General features: G+C 34.9%; 1 protein-coding gene across 1 annotated transcript in view; it reads left to right on the top strand.

Annotated features, from left to right (window-relative positions):
* LOC111050083 (triple functional domain protein) overlaps positions 1–19,982 on the top strand; it is a 463,117-nt gene that overhangs the window by 160,575 nt on the left and 282,560 nt on the right. Inside the window, 7 exon segments of the mRNA XM_039431097.1 lie at positions 1,575–1,774; positions 3,738–3,966; positions 6,650–6,772; positions 8,721–8,912; positions 10,177–10,308; positions 14,208–14,300; positions 16,694–16,924. Of these exon segments, the coding sequence (XP_039287031.1) occupies positions 1,575–1,774; positions 3,738–3,966; positions 6,650–6,772; positions 8,721–8,912; positions 10,177–10,308; positions 14,208–14,300; positions 16,694–16,924 (1,200 nt within the window).

The following is a 19,982-nucleotide window of genomic DNA, read 5'->3' as shown; positions in this document are numbered from 1 at the left end:
TATTTAAATTGGATAATTTTTTCAATATAATTGTTAAGATCATTATAAGAGTGAGAAAAAGTGGCAACTAAAACTTTTCATGTGGTCTAATAAGCGAGTTATGGGATTTATGGGTCGTTGAAGTGCTAACTCTGTTTTCTTTCCAGATCATAAACGGTTTCGACTATATTAACAGAACTTCTCTTAAAAATTCAAAAAAATTATATTTCCAAACTAAAACATTTTATTCCCCATATCGTTCGTTCATAAATAAAAAAGTTTTTTTTTTGTAAATTCGATAACTTCGCGATAAATCGCGAAAAAACGAATATTAGAACAAAGCCAATGATATACTGAAAGTATTGAAAAAACTCCAATGGAAAATTCGAAACCGTTTATGATCTGGAAAGAAAACGGAGTTAGCACTTCAACGACCCATAAATCCCATAACTCGCTTATTAGACCACATGAAAAGTTTTAGTTGCCACTTTTTCTCACTCTTATAATGATCTTAACAATTATATTGAAAAAATTATCCAATTTAAATAGAAAAAGTGTACTGAACAGCCTTAACATGTTTTCTTGAAACAATTTTATAGCTACAGGGAAGCAATTTGCAGATTTATTTATGAACGAACGATATGGGGAATAAAATGTTTTAGTTTGGAAATATAATTCTTTCAACAACCTATAACTCGCTTATTAGACCACTTAAAAATTTCAGTTGCCACTTTTTCTCACTCTTATAATGATCTTAACAATTATATTGAAAAAGATTATCCAATTTAAATAAAAAAAGTGTACTGAACAGCCTTAAGACAAGAGTTTGACAGAAATTTTATTGACTTTTCGCAACTCTATTAATATGCTTTGTTTCAAGAAAACATGTCAAGACTTGAGTAGGTCACAAAATCGAATTGATTTTTGTCTTTTTAGTTACATAGTTACATTCATTATCAATTGTGTTATGAAAATAGCTTTCGAAAACTGTTGTTTTGTCTAAAGTCTGTAACATGCAAGGTTTGCTGTATATTTCAATCAAGCTTTGCAATTCAATTATTAATTTCTTAAATGTAGTAATACGTTGATTTGTAGATAATTTAGAATGTTTTATTTTATTTATTAGATAATAAACTATATACAGTAGTAGTTCAATTTATAAAAAAATAATAAATGGGCGAGTGCAACAGGCAGAGCCCACATTAAAATGCATGGCGAATTGATAAAACCATAGACTAAGTAAACAGATTCGATTTGTGATAAAGCAAATACAAAAATATAGGCATTAATTAATTCAATGTATTTTAGAAATGAAAGAAAGTGTAAATAAGATATCAAAACTGAATAAGTTTAAAAAATTGAGAAATTCAATTTGGAATTAAAAGTGAGTGAAGACAGCAGATTATTGATTAAACTTAATATCAAGTATTCATATTACAGATAATATATTCAATTTATATTCATAATTTAAATAAGATGAACCAGAGATTGCATAGAGTTGTTAATCAGTAAAATGAAGACAAACATTTTCAATCCTCAAATCATTATACATTTCCAGTAAACCATCAAGGAATCATTAAATTTTGATTTTCTAGGCTCTGGAGGATCTGATGTGGCAAGCAGCTGATCTGCTGGATCACCTGGATGACCTTCAGGATGACCTTGGCAGGAGTGACCTTGGAGAGGATGTGGGCGGGGCTAAGCGTAGCCTTGACCTACATGCCGACATGATGAAGAAGATCATGAAGGCACCGGTCAACGATATTGATATTATGGGACAGCAACTCATACAGAGGTAACTAGGGGGTTCCCTCCAATTCCAATGAATTCTGCTCAATCGTGCTGAAAAATAATATAATTTTTGATATGATAGTGAACACTCATTATCTAACTACAATGTATTGTTTGGTGACTGCAATACAATACAGTTGTGCAGCAACTACAATACTCGCAAACTACAAATATATGGAAACTCCCCAAGAAACAATATTACTATTCTCTTCATATTATTGTACAATGGAAGTGATCTTATATTGGCAGACTGTAAGAACCAATATTATTATTCTGTTTCGATTAGACTCGAAATTAATAGAAAAGAGTAACTTCAAGAACCAACAAATATAATTAATTTACATTCAGTCCTGTAATTAATTGTATATTTAGTCCTATAATCAATTGTGAATTTGATCATTTTGTCTCTAAGAAATGACTCTTATTAATTACGTCAATATCGGTACATATCAATATTATTCAATAAAACCTCCTCTAGAGATTTCCATCTGATTCCAATCAAGTCCCAATATCTTTCATTGAAGTTGATACCTCAATATTAGTTTTCTAGGACACTTATTAAATCCAATGGACCATTAAACCATTAAATGGTCTTATAGATTTCATAGGTGTCCTAGAAAGTGGCCTCAAAACAGCAGAATTTCATTGGAAAGCAGAGCTCATCTCATCAACGTTTCTCATTCTAATGTTTGAAATTTTGAAGCTTTTAAAGTAATTCTCCTAAAATAATGAAGAAACTTATAAAATCATGTTAGAATTGTGCAAAAGTCAAGAGAAACCATTCTTCTTACTTACTTTCTTATACTTGTATACTTGAAGTCGCTGCCAAGGATTGGGGTTTCAAGATGGACAGTGTCAAAAGTTTAAGATAACCAGCATAGTTATTACCGAGCATAGTTCATATTGCCGAGGTGCTATATCATCTAAATAGGCTCCTTTCTCAACTCCCCAAGTAAGTAAAGTGGCATTTCCAGGAGTTTGTTCTTCGCACTTATAAAACTGAGTTCTGTATGCCTTGTATATCCTTGGTAAGGAGACAGATATTGATATAAGTTCATGGGTTTTTTTTCATTAACTAGTAAATAATTTTAATTATTAAATTATGAGACAGCAGATCGTACACAGGTAACTAGATGTTATCACTTTGTCGAGTGCTGTATCTTCATTCTACATGTATTTCAATAAGTTTCTGGAAATTTTCCAACTCTTTAAACCATAGAATAATGAAATTACTAATCTGGCTTTATTATATGAGGTAAAATATCAACTTGGATTGCCACATATCAATGTGGCATCTATTAAGCATGACATGAATCTATTATTCCCATTAGTTCTTATGGGACAACATACTCGCTCGACCAGACTGAGTGGCATTGTCCCATTAAACCTCAAGGTGGTAATTTTTCTTTCACTGTACCAAACACTTAAATTGGTATCTGTGGGAACGAGCAGCTTGAATGAGTACATAACAGTAATAAACCACAACCAGAATGACTCCTGGGTAAAGTTCACACAATATATTTTGCGATAGCTATCGTGAAATTGTATATTTTATCAATGTAGAATTGTTGAATGAAAAAGACTAAGAAATTAATAAAGACTAATAAACCTGTTTATCAGATATTGACAATGGTGTAATAACCGAAACCGGTCTTTCTAAGTATCAATAAATCTGTGTTTTTTTTTGGAAAATTTCTTAGTCTTTTTCATTCAATATGAATAATTACCACAATATCAACTTCTCAACTACACAAAAAGTGAAAAAATGTAGAATTGGATATATTGTATTCTTTCTACTGTAATCTTCACTCTACACTCTTTTCTATTTCATTTTATTAACCTCTATTCTATTAAATTTTGTTCTATATTTTTGTCTATACATTTGTTCTTGTGGGCTTTATATTGAATGTTATGCTAATTTATTTCATTCTATACATATTTTAAATTCGAGTGAATTGTTGTTGCAGGTTATCGGGCGATAGTAATAGCGGGTACGACAGCGGCTACTCGGGCCGCGACTCGGAAGCCAGCTCGGGTGTCTCGAACCCCGACCTGCAGGCGGCCGTGCCCCAAATACTCCATAGCTTAGAATCAATTAGGACATCGAAGAACCAACTGCTCCAGCTCTGGCACCACAAGAAGCTAAAGCTCGACCAGTGCTTTCAATTGAGACTGTTTGAACAAGACTGCGAAAAGGTGAATGAAATTCAAACTTGAGTTTCAATGCTCAAAGCATCATCATAATTTTTTTTTTTCATTTCGGATGAAGCCCACAGAGCTTCTTGCTTGTGCATGGGTAATGGAATGGGTACAAGGGTGATTAAACGTCAAAGCCTACCGGCGGAATTCTACCCTAAGATTAAATTGTAGCAGGCTGTAGGGTGCGACACCTCGAGTCCACTCGATGTACCTGTGGGACAATTCCACAACATCTCTGATATGGAGTGTTCAGTTTATTGCAATTTTATTAACTAAAACTGCCAATTATACACATATGATTGGAAAATTATTCTGGAATAATGTACTATGTGAATAAGAATGAAAAAGTACTGAATCTCCAATTAAATAAATAATAATACATCTCAAATTTATTTGTAATAAATTTGTGAATGCCCATTAAGTGCTCCTTTCTGTTTTTAATTCTTCTAGTTTCGAAAGAATTCGATCATTCCATCTCATTCACTACAGAAAATTCAATAAACATTAATACAAACAACAAAAATGACACATATGCCTTCATAAATAACAAATCTCAGGAATATATCATTCGGATGAGACTCTTACATATTTCCTAAGGCATTCAAGGGAAATAATTATAATTTACTATTATGAATAAGCAAATAGCTCCCCAAAATTCTTTAATTTGGAAAGGATTTCTACAAACTTGTACTGAATAACAAATTTCTTCAAATGAAAACAAAAGATTTAGTCACAGATTCAAAATAGTCAAAATCTCACTGTGTCAGAAGTCAAAAATGTCTTCAACACAAAAATTACCAAATTTGTTTGAAGCCTCGCAGATAGATTCAGATTCGATCGGTCACTACAAGGGATTACAACTGTGGCTTGTAATTGGAAGTCATTTATAACTGGGATTGGCAATCAGTTTTGATTGCTTTTTCCCTCCTAACGAGCTATACAGTGGGAAGGTTCGCCAATTATTTATTATTAATCTATGCATCTGCAATACTCTGATTATATGAAGTAGGTACCTATGTATCGTTTTGAAATGGCAAATGATTCATGAAGACAGCTCAATTAATAGGTGAATTATTGCGTATGATAGGCCTATGTAAAAGTTGACTGCAGGTTCAATTCAATCAAGTGATGAAATTCATGCGCAGTGGCCTAGTAAAGTGACACCACCTCCATCAAACAAGATTCCAAATTTCTACTAGAAAATCTATTGAAACTCTACTACAAAACAGATTCAATGTGAAACGAGTCAAGGCGTTAGAACTACCGAAAATTTATTCCAAAGATCGTATGACCTCTACGATAGACAACATTGGGATGTTCCGATGTTTTATTACTTTCCTTGCCCTATTACCATAGGTAAGGAAAGTATTGCTTTCCAAAAAAATTTAAGGTACCCCAATTTCAATTTTTCTATACGTTTCAAGGCCCCCTGAGTCCGAAAACATGATTTTTGGGTGTTGGTCTGTGTGTGTGTATGTGTGTGTGTGTGTATGTGTGTATGTCTGTGAACACGATAACTCCATTTCTAATCAACCGATTGACTTGAAATTTAAACTTAAGGTCCTTATACCATGAGGATCCGACAATAAGAAATTCAATAAAATTCAATTCAAGATGGCGGAAAAAATGGCGGATAATTACTAAAAAACCATGTTTTTCACGTTTTTCTCGAAAACAGCTCTAACGATTTTCTTCAAATTTATACCATGGATAGCTATTTATAAGCTCTATCAACTGGCATGAGTCTCATTTCTGGGAAAATTTGAGGAGCTCCGTAATATTATTGAGAAAAATGGCGGATAATGACTAAAAAACCATGTTTTTCACGGTTTTATCGAAAACGGCTTAAACGATTTTCTTCAAATTCATACCATGGATAGCTATTCATAAGCCCTGTCAACTGGCATTAGTCTCATTTCTGGGAAAATTTCAGGAGCTCCGTAATATTTTTGAGAAAAATGGCGAATAATGACTAAAAAACCATGTTTTTCACGGTTCTCTCGAAAACGGCTCTAACGATTTTTTTCAAATTTATACCATGGATATCTATTTATAAGCCCTATCAACTGACATGAGTCTCATTTCTGGAAAAATTGCAGGAGCTCCATAATATTATTGAGAAAAATGGCAGTTACTAAAAAACCATGTTTTTCACAATTTTCTCGAAAACGGCTCTAACGATTTTTTTAAAATTCATACCCTGTATAGTTATTTTATCAGCTCTACCAACTGGCATGAGTCTTTTTTCTGGGAAACTAATGGGGGATCCACCTCATCCTTGAAAAATGGGCTTTGTAACCTCCTTCTCGTGCATGAGGTAGGTAGGTAGAGCAGTTTATAAAAAGAACACAGTCATAGTCAAGATATTTCATCTGTAGAACTGCTGTTTTGACGACTTTTAAAAAAATAATCGAATTTCACAATTTACACAGAGGAAAAAGTACTCTGGAAACAATTATATATACATATACAGTAGTCTGATCGTAGTTGCAAATATGTTGCCGCAAATCGTCATAATGTTATTCCCCTAAATCATTCTCGTTTGAGAATGAGGTTTACAGTTCAATGAGCAAGGAAAGTTGTGTGAGTGTACCACACCAGATTTTTTATAATAGCAATTGGTGTAGTTTTGATTTATATATATATTTTGAGTTTTCTAATCATGATTGTTTGTTTTCAGATGTTTGACTGGATCTGCCATAATAGAGACGTCTTCCTTATGAACTATGTAGAGATCGGTAACTCGTATAAATTAGCCAAGGACCTTCAGGAGGAACACAATCACTTTACAATGAGCTCAATGGTAATGTTGAAGCTTTTCCACAGTATTCACTATATTATGTTAAAATTTACGTTGATGGATATTATTATAATAATAATTATTAGTGATTTTTTCGATGTTCTATATGGATTTTAGTAAATGTTGATGAATTAGTTGCTATGGGATATGTCCTTTGAAGGAGTAGCTCAAATGTGAAAGCCACTGGGAAAAAATGTAACCTATTATGATAAAGTATTTTAAAACCATCTTTAATCATGTTGCAATCCTTAGTGCAACATTATTACAGGTAGCTAGTTACAGATATATTGCGGTTGCCTCTCCTCAATAGGAAGTTTCATCATTAATTTTATATGATGATTTAAAATTTGTTTCATGAAGTCTAATAGGGATTGGATTAGGTTTGGTGTTTACAGAAATTTTTCATTTTATAAATATGTAATAACTTTTTTTCCATATTCATCCCCTTCTGGGCTTCCACTGCCATTTGAGATATACGGTAGATACGGTAGCTGATATTGTGTTTTTCAGTATATCGTATGAGAAAGTGGCGCCAATTCTGTGCTATTTATGGTCTAGCCTTACCTCTCAATTTAAAAAGAACAGAATATCAACTAAGCTACTGTACTTATAGTGCCAGTGGATACCTCTATACCTTCATACATACTTGACATGAATAGCGAAACTGCTAGATGTCTTCTGTGCACCTAATGGAGAATGTATTTGAAATTGAACTTCATAATTCTATAAAACATATTATAAAATATAGTATTTGATAATTTTTTTATAAGTTAGTGTTTTCAGAGCTAGTTAGTTTATGATCTCCCTATGTCAGCCCTTTTTCGTAAAGAATCAATATATTTGAAACTGGGCCACTCTTTTTGTATCATTATTTAGTTGATGGATGTATTTCTGTTGTAGAAAACATTTTGAGGTTTTAAATCAATTCCTCCTACATGTCTCTAATATTTTTTATGGCCATTGTGTATTAGCATCTTCCTGATTTTGGAAGTTTTCAGCTAATTTCTGTGACATGTCCTTACTCTTTTTATTTCTACTTGAGGGTGTGTATACAGAGCGGTCAGGCGTTCCAAATAACAGTAGTCTTAGGATGGCCAAAAGTTTTAGACCACAGCACCATCACATAGATACGGCCACCCTGTCTTTCGGAGGAGACGATAACCGTCGGTCCCGACTACTTAAAAAGTAGTCGTAATATCTCATCATCATCATCCCTCTCACTCATTACCCACGCACAAGCCTAACAGCTTATGTGGGCATCACCCTCAGTATAACATGCATGCACATGCACAGTCGACTTACATCGGTTCATCATCACAGCTGCGATCACAGCGAAACGCTTCGGACACAATTTTTGAGGTTAGGTTTTTGTAACTCCGATTTTTGTTGTTTATTATTCTTCGCTGCTTTATTTGAGGTTGAACTATTTTTCGATCATTATAATTTGTAATTTTCCATTGGTTTATTCATTGTTATTGGTTGTTTATTTTATGTTAGAAGCTTCTCGCTGGTGACAGCTGTGATGACACATCAATGTAAGTCGACTGTGTATGTGCATGCATGTTATACGGAGGGTGATGCCCACATAAGCTGTTAGGCTTGTGCGTGGGTAATGAGTGAGAGTGATGATGATGATGAGATATTACGACTACTTTTTAAGTAGTCGGGACCGACGGTTATCGTCTCCTCCGAAAGACAGGGTGGCCGTATCTATGTGATGGTGCTGTGGTCAAAAACTTTTGCCCTGGTCGAGATTCGAACTCGGGTTCTCTTGATTATTAGACCGGTGCGTTATCACTGCGATATCACCACCCAACATGCTGTACGGTTAGTGGCCAGCCTAAGACTACTGGAACTCGGAACGCCTGACCGATGACCGCTATCAGTGTTAACACATCCTGAATGTGTTTCATCTTGTGATTTATTCTCATATTTGTTCTGTTTTGTTTAGAACGTGTACGTGAACATCAACCGGATTCTGGCGGTGGCGGCGCATATGATGGAAGGCGGTCACTACGCAGGCGCACACATCAGGGCGGTGGCCGCGCGCCTGGACCGCGCCTGGAAGGAGTTTGCCGCCGGTCTCGATGAACGCACTGCCGTTTTGGGGTTGTCTGTGCTATTCCACCATAAGGCTGAACAGGTATGGCATGCTGCAATCGAATGCATTCATTTGAAGATTAACCAAGAACTTCTCATTCATTCATATGATGAGAAAGAGAATCGATCACGAACTTCACGAATGATGAGAATGAGAATCAACCAAGATATTCTCATTTCCAATATAACAATTATTAATAGACGAGTGCACCACTGTACTGGGACTATGTGCTGTCTTATTAGAATAATTATGTTTCTGTCCATATGTGAACCACATTGACTAATCTCATATAGACAAGTCAAGAAAACAAAACATGCACCCAATCAGTCAAAAGCATGCATCAAACTAAATACTGTTCCACAGTAGCATTTTCACAACTGAAAAACTTATTCAGTGCATAGTAAAGTAAATTCGTATGACTTTTGTTGGTGGGGAGTCCTTTTCGGGAAGGTCCCACCGCCTGAATATATAATTAATAAATGGGCCTTACGAATGTCATACTTCAGCCGGGACCGACAGTTTAACGTGCCCATCCGATTACACGGGAGTGATCTGGTTATAAACTTTTGGTTGTGAGAGGGTTTGAACCCGGGATCTCTATGCTGCTACGCAAGCAAAATGGGTTCAGTGCATAAAATGGGTTCTCCCCGAGGATCAGCCTCAATCTCCTCATCAGGCTTGACAGTGGCAGAGTCCCTGCTGCAATGGGTAGCTTGTTCAGGATCTTTCCAAGCATATAAACCGAGCTAACCTTGGCTCTCCCTAGCCTGCAATATGGGAGGTCGATCCTATGCCTATTTCGGGTATTATGTCCATGACATCACCCCTCGTAGGCAGGACACCCACTTCCCAACTGCCAGGCTGAACTGGTATGTATGAAATGGAATAGAGAATGCATATGTATAGATGCATAAGATCATGTCAAAATACAACATTATAGAACACGTACCCACAAAACAGAGTCAATTATTAAGAAGCCCTGCATATCTTCAATAGACTAAGTCGAAGTTGGGTTGGTAACCAAATCATGGTCCTATTGTTCTAATTTGTTAGTATGGTGGAATCGACATCTTCAATTCAATCAAATAATTCAGAGATTCAAAAATATCAATGCAAGTTAACAATACAATTGTATTCATTTTTTGTTTTCAATTATTTTTTTGAAAATTATTCAAAGTAAATTGTTGAAATGTAATTTGCTTGGTTTTTGTAATCGTTTCAAATGGAATCAGATACTTTTCAAACACTGTTCATCAGTTGAAATGTGAATTTATGTTTCTAAATTGACTTTTGTTGTTTTTTTCAGTATGTGGAGAATGTGCCAGCCTGGGGCCAAGCATGCGAGAACATGGCCATACCCAGTGAAATAATGGTTCTCGAGTCTGCCATACACCAACATCGAACACTCTACGATTCCATGTGCCAAGCTTACACCGAAGTATGTTCATCAATCCATTCATGCATTAGTTTAATCAGTACATAATCATATCATTTAAAATTATTGTGGAGAGAAAAAAGTAGGCGAACCCCCCCCCCCAACTATTTCTCTCCCCTATTAAGATAGAAAACAAAGTTCGAAAAAAGGCCTATGTTATTTACTCATTCATTCTATAGTTGTTCATTTATTCATTCATTAGTTACATTAGTAGTCCATCACCATTCCCTAACGCCTAAGGTCGGCCTCTAACGATAAACGTTTCTGGTATAAACTCACCTCGGCCTCTACCGATAAACGTTTCTGGTATAAACTCACCTCGGCCTCTAACGATAAACGTTTCTGGTATAAACTCACCTCGGCCTCTAACGATAAACGTTTCTGGTATAAACTCACCTCGGCCTCTAACGATAGACGTCTCTGGTATAAACTCACCTCGGCCTCTAACGATAAACGTTTCTGGTATAAACTCACCTCGGCCTCTAACGATAAACGTTTCTGGTATAAACTCACCTCGGCCTCTAACGATAAACGTTTCTTGTATAAACTCACCTCGGCCTCTAACGATAAACGTTTCTGTTATAAACTCACCTCGGCCTCTAACGATAAACGTTTCTGGTAAAAACTCACCTTGTGTGGGACCTGAGCTGAGAGTCAATCATGCAGGAGCTGAAGAGCAGGAGTACTGTCGTGCTCTACAGTATGGATACGATATGATATCCATATAGGAGGCACTCGGCACTGTCATGAGTCTTCGGCATGGTCACTCTCAACACTGGATAAAAACCCTAAAATACCTGAATTGCTCAGTGTTCCCCAAGAATAAGACTGGAATTCTCATAGAGAGAATCATGCTTCAGCCTAAGTTCGACAGACTTGTAGTATTGTTATTGGCCGGCCATACACTAGCTCAGTTCAAATAGGGATGCTCCACATATTTTTATTGATCTATCAAAATATTTAAATTCAAACTGTTCATTGTACATTAAAGAGTTTTTATAAGCTTATAGACATTATAGGGTTTATTAGAGTATATAGGCTTATTAGTATCGTATTTATAATATACAGAGTGGATGAAAAGTCCGAGAACGGCTTAATATCTCATACACGAAGGTTATTTGGTGGTGAGTGTGATTGGGGATCCTACTAAAATTGAAAATACTATTTTACTATGACCTCAAAAATCTGGTCCGCCATCTTGGATCCGTCATATTGGATGTAACTTTGTTTTTTTTAAATAGGAAGGTGGTCATGCGATACATGATTTCGATACGGAATTTCAAGAAAAAATGAATGGTGGAAACCGCATATCGATATCTCAAACCGTTTGGAAGATATTCACATGATTAATCAATAGCACTTATCTATTTCATTTATGATTTGTATGGTATTGATTTATAATGTGAATATCTTCGAAACGGTTTGATATATCGATGTGCAGTTTTCGTCATTCATTTTGCCTTGAAATTCCGTATTGAAATCATTATTGTACGACAACCTTCTTATTTAAAAAAATCAAAGTTGCATTCAAAATGGCGGACCAGATTTTTTGAGTCATAATAAAGTAATATTTCAAATTTTAATAGGATCCCCAATCACATCCACCTTGAAATCACATTTTTCCATGAGTTACTAAGCCGTTATCATACATTTTTCTTCCCTTTCTGCTGTGAATAGTACTGACTAATAATGTGAATATCTTCGTAACGGGTTGATATATCGATGTGTAGTTTTCGCCATTAATTTTGCTTTGCAATTCTCCGTATCGTAATCATGTATCGCATTACCACCTTCCTATTTAAAAAAAACAAAGATGCATTCAATATGACGGATCCAAGATGGTGGACCACATTTTTGAAGTCATAGTAAAGTGGTATTTTCAATTTTAGTAGGATCCCCAATCACACCCACCGTCAAATCACCTTTGTGTATGAGATATTAAGCCGTTCTCGGACTTTTCACCCACTCTGTATACAATACGTATTATGTAGTGTGAATTTTGATTGATTTTTCCAGCTCAAATTATGTTTTTGATAGAGTTTCAACGATTAGCTTATTCTCTATTGATGATTAATCACAAGAATACCAAATTTTTCTAATGATTACAACATTTTCTATTATAACTCAATTTTTTAAAAGATTGGCTTATTTTATACTAACGTATGCTCAATTGCAGGCTCACATGACAGTTCGAACAATCCAATCACAGGATCAATTCAATATAAATATATTTTTTATCTTTGGTAAAATAAATTAATGATTGTGACTTGCTAGAATTTTTCAATCTATTTTTATTACATGTTTTGTAGAATTTATTATAGTAGAACCGGCTAATCCGCCTTATCGGTTGATCTCTATGATGTCGGGTCAAATTGAAATCTTGCAGTATTGAGGCACTCTGGTTCTACTGTTATAGATTTCAGGTTGTGATAACTGACGAATTCGACTATTTTCATTTAATATTTGTGTGGTGATGGTCAATTTAAGGTATATGTTTATTGAATATTTTTGTAACAATGATTGTTTCACCAGGTTTACAACGCTTACCAATCTTTGCTCAACGGACTGGACCTGTTGGTTCAGGTCTGCCTCACCCTCCCCCCTCCACCCAGCCGACCCCCCCGAATACATTACCCCGGCGGACTCGGGGCCAACTCAAACAACGAATACATTATTAATGCTGTGCGTTTCACATTTATTCCATTCTATGCATCCTCAACGCATTGCTGTGGTGACTGGGTGCAAAGTGACATGACATTGAAATTAAATATTTCAAATGACAATGCATCAATTAATTTTGGTGTCAGATTGGGAGAAAGACTTGAAAACTGTTTTTGAATTTGGTTGTGGATTTTCTGGGTTTTAATTTTGGTATTGGTGATAATCTGGTGGTACAAGGAATACATCTTGCATCAATTCGACAAGATAATACACAGTAAAATTTTAATTCTATAAATTGATTGGTTTCATGAAGAGAAATTTAATTTGAATTCACACAATAATCCAATGAAATTGTTTGTTGCAGCATGGTTATTATACTTATAACCAAGGCTGAAGCCAAGTCTATACTCTGAATAAAACAAGTTGAGACTTGGACAAAATATCCGTATTGCCAAATTGTGTGAAATTACAGATGTGTTCAAAAAGACAGCTCTGCATCTGTTACATTGAATATTAGACAACACAGTAGATTATAATGAGAAAATGGTATATTATAGAAGACTTATAATTTTTATCCTATTAGAACTTCCCCTGTATAGTCGAAATTTACTTATGGTTATGTCAATGCTCCGCGACTTCCTGATCAATAATCTCAGAAAATTAATTCATTAATTCATGAATTATCGTATTAAATAAAGATAAAATAACATTGTAAAATAAACCATTTTCAATTATTATCTTCATTCATTCCAGCTTCACCATTTATTGATTATATATGAATTTTAGGTGGTGCGAATGCTGAAGGGTTGAACGGAATCTCTCTACAAATTCTTATTTTACTGCAATTCTAATCTTCTTTGATTTGCTTTTACTATGCTGCATGTTCCATTAAATAGAATTCCTTGATTTGGATTGCTTTAGCCTTCATCTAACGGTATTTGCCTGCTTCCAATGAATTAAGATTGGAAATGATCTACTACTTTTATTTCTTCAATAACTGATTGTGAATAATAAGAATTTTTTTCTACGCCTTAGAACAATGATAGACATGTTAATTCATATTGGCTATAAATGCAATCATTGAATCAACTTATCAAGGAATTCTATTTTGGTACAGGTGTAGGCCCACTATATTCGTATTATAAGAAATATATCGCTACTGTCTTGTTACTAATCCATGATGGTTCTCATATGGTTATGGCTGTGATGATTCTAATGATTTTGGTAATGGTGTGGTGCAGGTTCACAGTACAAGTAAGAAGCTTCTCTATCAGATAGACCACGTGGTGCAAGTCTGCAATCAACCGATGCTCGATCAACCACTAAGAAAGCATGTAAGTAACATAATTAATAACAGCAGAAATTAAGAAAGTCTCTAAGGAACTGTAGTAAGTTTCACTATAAAGTCGGTGGATTTCATTGAGGAGCAAAGGGTACTTGCCATGTTTCCTGTTCTATCGCATTTTATCTTAGATAGTTGTGATTCAGTTCATCCCAATGTCAATAATGATCAATTCTACCTCGGAGGAATTTCATGATTGAATAATAAATTTCAATTATCTAGATTAATATTTTGGTAGATTATATTGATATTCTTGTAGTATGATAAAGTTCTACTTCGCCTGCAAATATTCTTGGTGATTTGGCAACGGTGTGGATTTGGAAAAGGATGGATTTATCTGCTTTATCCTATGAGAGACAAGAATAGCAAACTAATGTTAATCAGATGCTGTCTTTGAAACGTGAATCTCGCTAAAGTACCAAACTATAGTAACATAGAGAAGCCATACGATATTGCATGTATTATTACTTATTCTATGCTAGTACATATAAATATAAATTTAATTGCATTACCGGAGATGTGATTGCTTTAGATCATAGCCATAATGAATCCAATTGAATTGAATGATTGCCTTTACCTAATGAGTGAGAGAGACAGAAGTCTGTATGCCGTTTTAGAGATATATTCGACAAAGGGTCACAAGTCACGCTTGTTACACTATTCATAAATTATAAATCCCTAAAAGAAGTAAACATATCAAAGAGTAAAATCATTTATTGGAAAAATTATTTTAAGTATTGCTGTGATAGACTACTAATTTTGTTAATTAATATTAAGGCTAATATTACTGATACACACGGTATCAGTATGTAGCATCTGGTATCATTATAGTATACGGTATCACTGTATCAGTATTTGGATGTGGAGAAAAAGGCTATCGATTTAAGTAGAAGAAACATAATATTCTATTCAAATATATTTATTATAAAACTTGACGTCAAAGCAAGATACGTACATTTTAATCAATTATCGTGTGCTTTTGAAATAACTACTAAGATTTTATTGAAATAATGCTACAAAACTCTAGAAAAAAATGTTCAAAAATAATATAGTTCATCTATAATGTTTTGTTTTTCAAGTATTCAAGAAGAAAGATGAATAGAGGCAACTACGTAAGTCTAAAGCCAAATATTGAATAATTGTTGTACGACTATTCTTGTGATTTAAAAATCTTTCTGCTGATTCTCCAAAACAGGAAAGCAGATAAATGTTGATGTTGTTCAAAACTGGGAAATACCATCATACCAATATACTCATTTATCCAACACTCCTATGCCTTTATCTACCCAAATGCATTTATTATTAATTTCATAAATAACTTATGTTCGGTTACTGAAATAACAAGACTGTTTCAGTGTACCTATCTATACAAATAATTATTGGTGTTTGTAGTGATCCCAAGTTGTTTGATGAACCTTGCATTTTATGTGTTTGTTCTTTATTAAGTACTATTCTGCTCTCGTTAACGTTACCCATGGCTTATGATTTTCTATAATGAATGTATTATTTATTAGTGATATCATCTTTCAAGAATTGTTGAGTTACAGTTTGCCCAAGCATGTGTACTATCCATTCTTATGCTAAACTCTTATGGGACTTGGTATTGGTAGTTTTCATACTTTTATTTAAATTTCAATGTAAATTCATTTCAAAATTGTTTTACGATTTACAATTGAATTCTATCTTGTAAATATATATTTTTTAATTATTGGTCGTGATTGTAAAAATACAGTGACAGAATGTAGAGGATGGACAAACATGGTGATCTGTTTTTTACTGAAAGTTTCATCAATATTTATTTTTTACTTGAAGCTTTGAACCAACGTTGAAGAAGAGTTTTAATTTGATAAAATTAATTTTTGAGCTGAAAATAGATCTGGAGGTAGCAGGTTTTTACATTTCTTGTTCAAAGTTACTCAAATTTTCTGTTCGTTTTGAGGTCTCCTAAGCCCCAAAAAGTGCTTTGTTACATTCTCAAGACATAATATGTCCTTATCTCTCAGTGTCTTGCCAACCTAAAGCTGGATTCCCACATACCAGTATCAGAGTCCGCGTCCGTTTCAGTGGAAATATTCTTCCCACGAGGGAACTATTGGGACTATTCGTACTTGCTGGGCCTTGCTGAATCTGAATATTCTCATTAGAATTCATCGAAAGAATATTTTCACCGAACCTGACACGGACTCTTGCTACTGTGATAGCTGGATTCCTACTGAAATCCCACTCTGCCTGGGAATCCAGTTTTAGGTTGGCAAGAGACCGAGTGTCAAGTACATATTATGTATCGAGAATGTAAATTTTCACATTATTTTGAAAAGTTGATGTCCTTTGCAAACTTGTTGCACAATTACGTATCTAATTGGATATTTTGTGCAAAATTTGCAGAAGACTGACGGGGGCGGCAGCGGATCGGAGAGCTCAGTGGGCGGTGGTGCCAGTTCGTCGCGGCAACTTGGCAACCCTGCCGCCGACTACTCGGAGGGTGCCAGTCACGTGTTGGATGTCATCCACCAGATACTCAACCACCATCGCAACCTCGAGCATCGCTGGCACTCCAAGAAGATCAAGCTGCACCAGCGGTTGGCGTTGAGGCTGTTCCAGGAGGATGTCAAACAGGTCTGTAACCGACTTCACAAATTGATGACTTAGGCCCGGCTGCACAAAAGCCGGTTAAATTTTAACCGTGATTTATTTCACGAGAACCAATCAAAGAAGGCCTTTCAGAAAAGACGGTTGATTGGTTCTCGTGAAATTAATCACTGTTAAAATTTAACCGGCTTTTGTGCAACCGGGCCATAGACTTGGTTTTGTAGGACACTAATCAAATCTAATGGTCCATTATATCTATAGAATAAATTTTATTAGCCCCTAAAACCAGGATGTCACAATTTAACATATAGTCCAGTCAATATAATCTTAGAGAAAAGATAGGATAAGAAGATATCCCATGTTATAGGTAGTTTATGTTCCAAGTTCCAAGCCGATTTCTTGTTAACTCATCCGGTTACCGTCGATTAATGCCTGTTATTACTGAGGTGAGAGTGTAAGAACGGCACAGTATGAGAGACTGCCAGCTTCACATAGCTTCACGAAAAATAACTGCTAGGATTATCAGCTTGAGTTAGCATTGAAAATTGGAACATAAACGCCCTATACAGAGTGCGGATGCGAAACTTCTTTTTTTTTAAGGAAATAAAACTCTTTGTATGGATCAGAAAGTTTGTATTTATTATTTTTAATGGAGACACATATATAAAGTTTTGTTTCAATTAGTTTTGAATATCAAATTGGCTAGGTGATGTCCCCCATTCTCCATATACTGAGTAAACCGATTTCTGGTGTTTGTCATGATTCCTGCCAGCATTGCAGCGTTATGTTAGCAATCTCTTATTTATTTATTCTTACAAAAATCTAGGAGTGCAACTGGCATAACAGCCCAAACGCACTCATGAATACAGGAAATACATTATTAAAAATTATTACAAAGATAAAATTTATATATAAATAAATACTAGAAAAGTAATAAAAGAGAATGATTAAAATGGTACATGTGAAAAACAGACAAGAAAAAAGTATTATAGCTACTTGGAGAAAGAAAAGATTAATATTATTAATGTTAATGGTAATTATTGATAAAACTGAATTTTGATTATTCCTTGATATTAGTCTTCAAATTTTGTAGGGTCCTTGGACGGTTCACATAAACAAGTGATTTCAAAAACCACCATAGAAAAAATCACAAGGGTTCAAATCGGGCTCAAGGGTTCAAAAAGGGTTCAAGAAAATCGGGCTGGTCACTTCAATCCTAATTGAGATGAGGCGTCCTAGAAAGTGTTCCCTCAATTTAAGTAAAGTTCTGAAAGTTCTTGCACAATTGCCATCTTGTATGGATGGAAATGAAGATCATCATGAAGAATTTGTCTCAGAACGATCGGAAAGTCCAAGAGCAGACGCATGTTAGCGCGCAGAACGCTGAGGTGATCGCAACATTGTTTCTCTCACTGCCTCAATGTTCTCAGGTGACTTAAGGCTGAAAATAAACTTTTCGCCACACTGCACAGAAAGCAGCTGTTTTCCAGTCCCTACGTAGATCTGAAAGACCTTGTTTGCAGACGACGTTGTCAGCAATACCTGTAGTGTGGCGAAAAATATCGTTCGCACCACGGGCAAAAATGTTTTTCCAGCTCTCAATCTTTTCTAGTCCTCGGCCTACGGCCTCGGACTTGAAAACCGATTTCGAGCTGGAAAAATCTCATTTTCTGCTCTAGGTGCGAAATATACTATTCAACTGGTGTTATTTTTCAAAGTTTTTCGATTTGTATATCATCAAGCTATCAAAATAAAAAAGTTTTTTTCGAAAAACATTTTTTCCCGATCATTACTTTTTGAGATATGGGCGCCTAAAGTTAAAACTTTTGGGGACAAAACAAATTCGGTAAGAGATAAATCCATGAGATTCAGAGGATAAATTCTTCATGGTATCGTTAATTAAATAAAACAAAAATGTTTTTGAAAATATTGATTTTTGAGAAAGTTATTCAATTTACTAAAAATGGTCAAAATAGCTCAAAAAAGTCGGTAAATTGAATAACTTTATCAAAAATTGATATTTTCAGGAAATTGTTGTTTATTCAATCATCAATAATATGAAGAATTTATCCACTAAATCTCATGGATTTATTTCTTACCGAATTTGAAATGTTCTGTCCCAAAAATTTGAACTTTAGGCGCTCATATCTCAAAAAGTAATGATCAGAAAAAAAAATGTTTTCCTGAAAAAACTTTTTTATTTTGATAGCTTGATGATATACAAATCGAAAAACTATGAAAAATATGACCATTAGAAAGTTTATTTTTAGCCTTTGCACAGACTTAATGGGCCGAGGGACTTCAGTTTTCGTCTTGTCGCACTTGCAGTTTTGTCTGAACGTAGTGACCCAAGTAACAATTGATTTCTGGTCCGGGACAGTAGCCAAAGGGGCTGAATTAAAGCAATTTTGAGATGTGCACTGGGTTGTGATCACAGAACATCTGCTCGAAAAAAGTCTCAACGGAAATGCTTGCTTCTCGCTCAGGCCTTTGATAGCGTTGATAACGACATACTTCTTGATAGGCTTTCAAATATTGGAATAAGAGGAATCTGTAGTTGTCTAATCAAGTCCTATTTGACAAATAGGTTTCAATTTGTTACAGTTGAATCTCAGTCTCATGTAGCTCAATCGATGCGATTGAGTGTTACAAGAGGGGTGCCACAGGGTTCTATTTTAGGCCCATTGCTCTTTTTCCTTTACACTAACAATGTGCAAGCCTCAGTCCCAGTAGGTTTGAATATTACACTCTACGCTGACGATACATCATTGATGTTCAACAACAAAAACTTGAATGATCTTGAGGTAGAAGCTAATGTTAAAACAAATTTGTTGCACAATATTATAATGAGTCAAAATTGGCAGTGAACCCGCAAAAGAGTAAGTGTATTCAATTTGGGTCTAAAAATCATCTCTTCCAGCCTATGATTAGTATTGGCGATTCAATGGTTGAAAATGTAACAGAGGCAAACCTACTGGGGTTAATGATAGACAAGGATCTCTCATGGAATGTGCATACTGATGAATTGGCCACTAGAATCAGAAGTAATCTGTTTGTATTAAGGAACATGGTTAGGTATGTGCCC

This window comes from Nilaparvata lugens, chromosome 6 (assembly GCF_014356525.2).
Source record: "Nilaparvata lugens isolate BPH chromosome 6, ASM1435652v1, whole genome shotgun sequence".
NCBI classification, from domain to species: Eukaryota; Metazoa; Arthropoda; class Insecta; order Hemiptera; family Delphacidae; genus Nilaparvata; species Nilaparvata lugens.
Note: the sequence above shows the minus strand (reverse complement) of the source record. Positions and strands in the feature narration are given on the sequence as shown.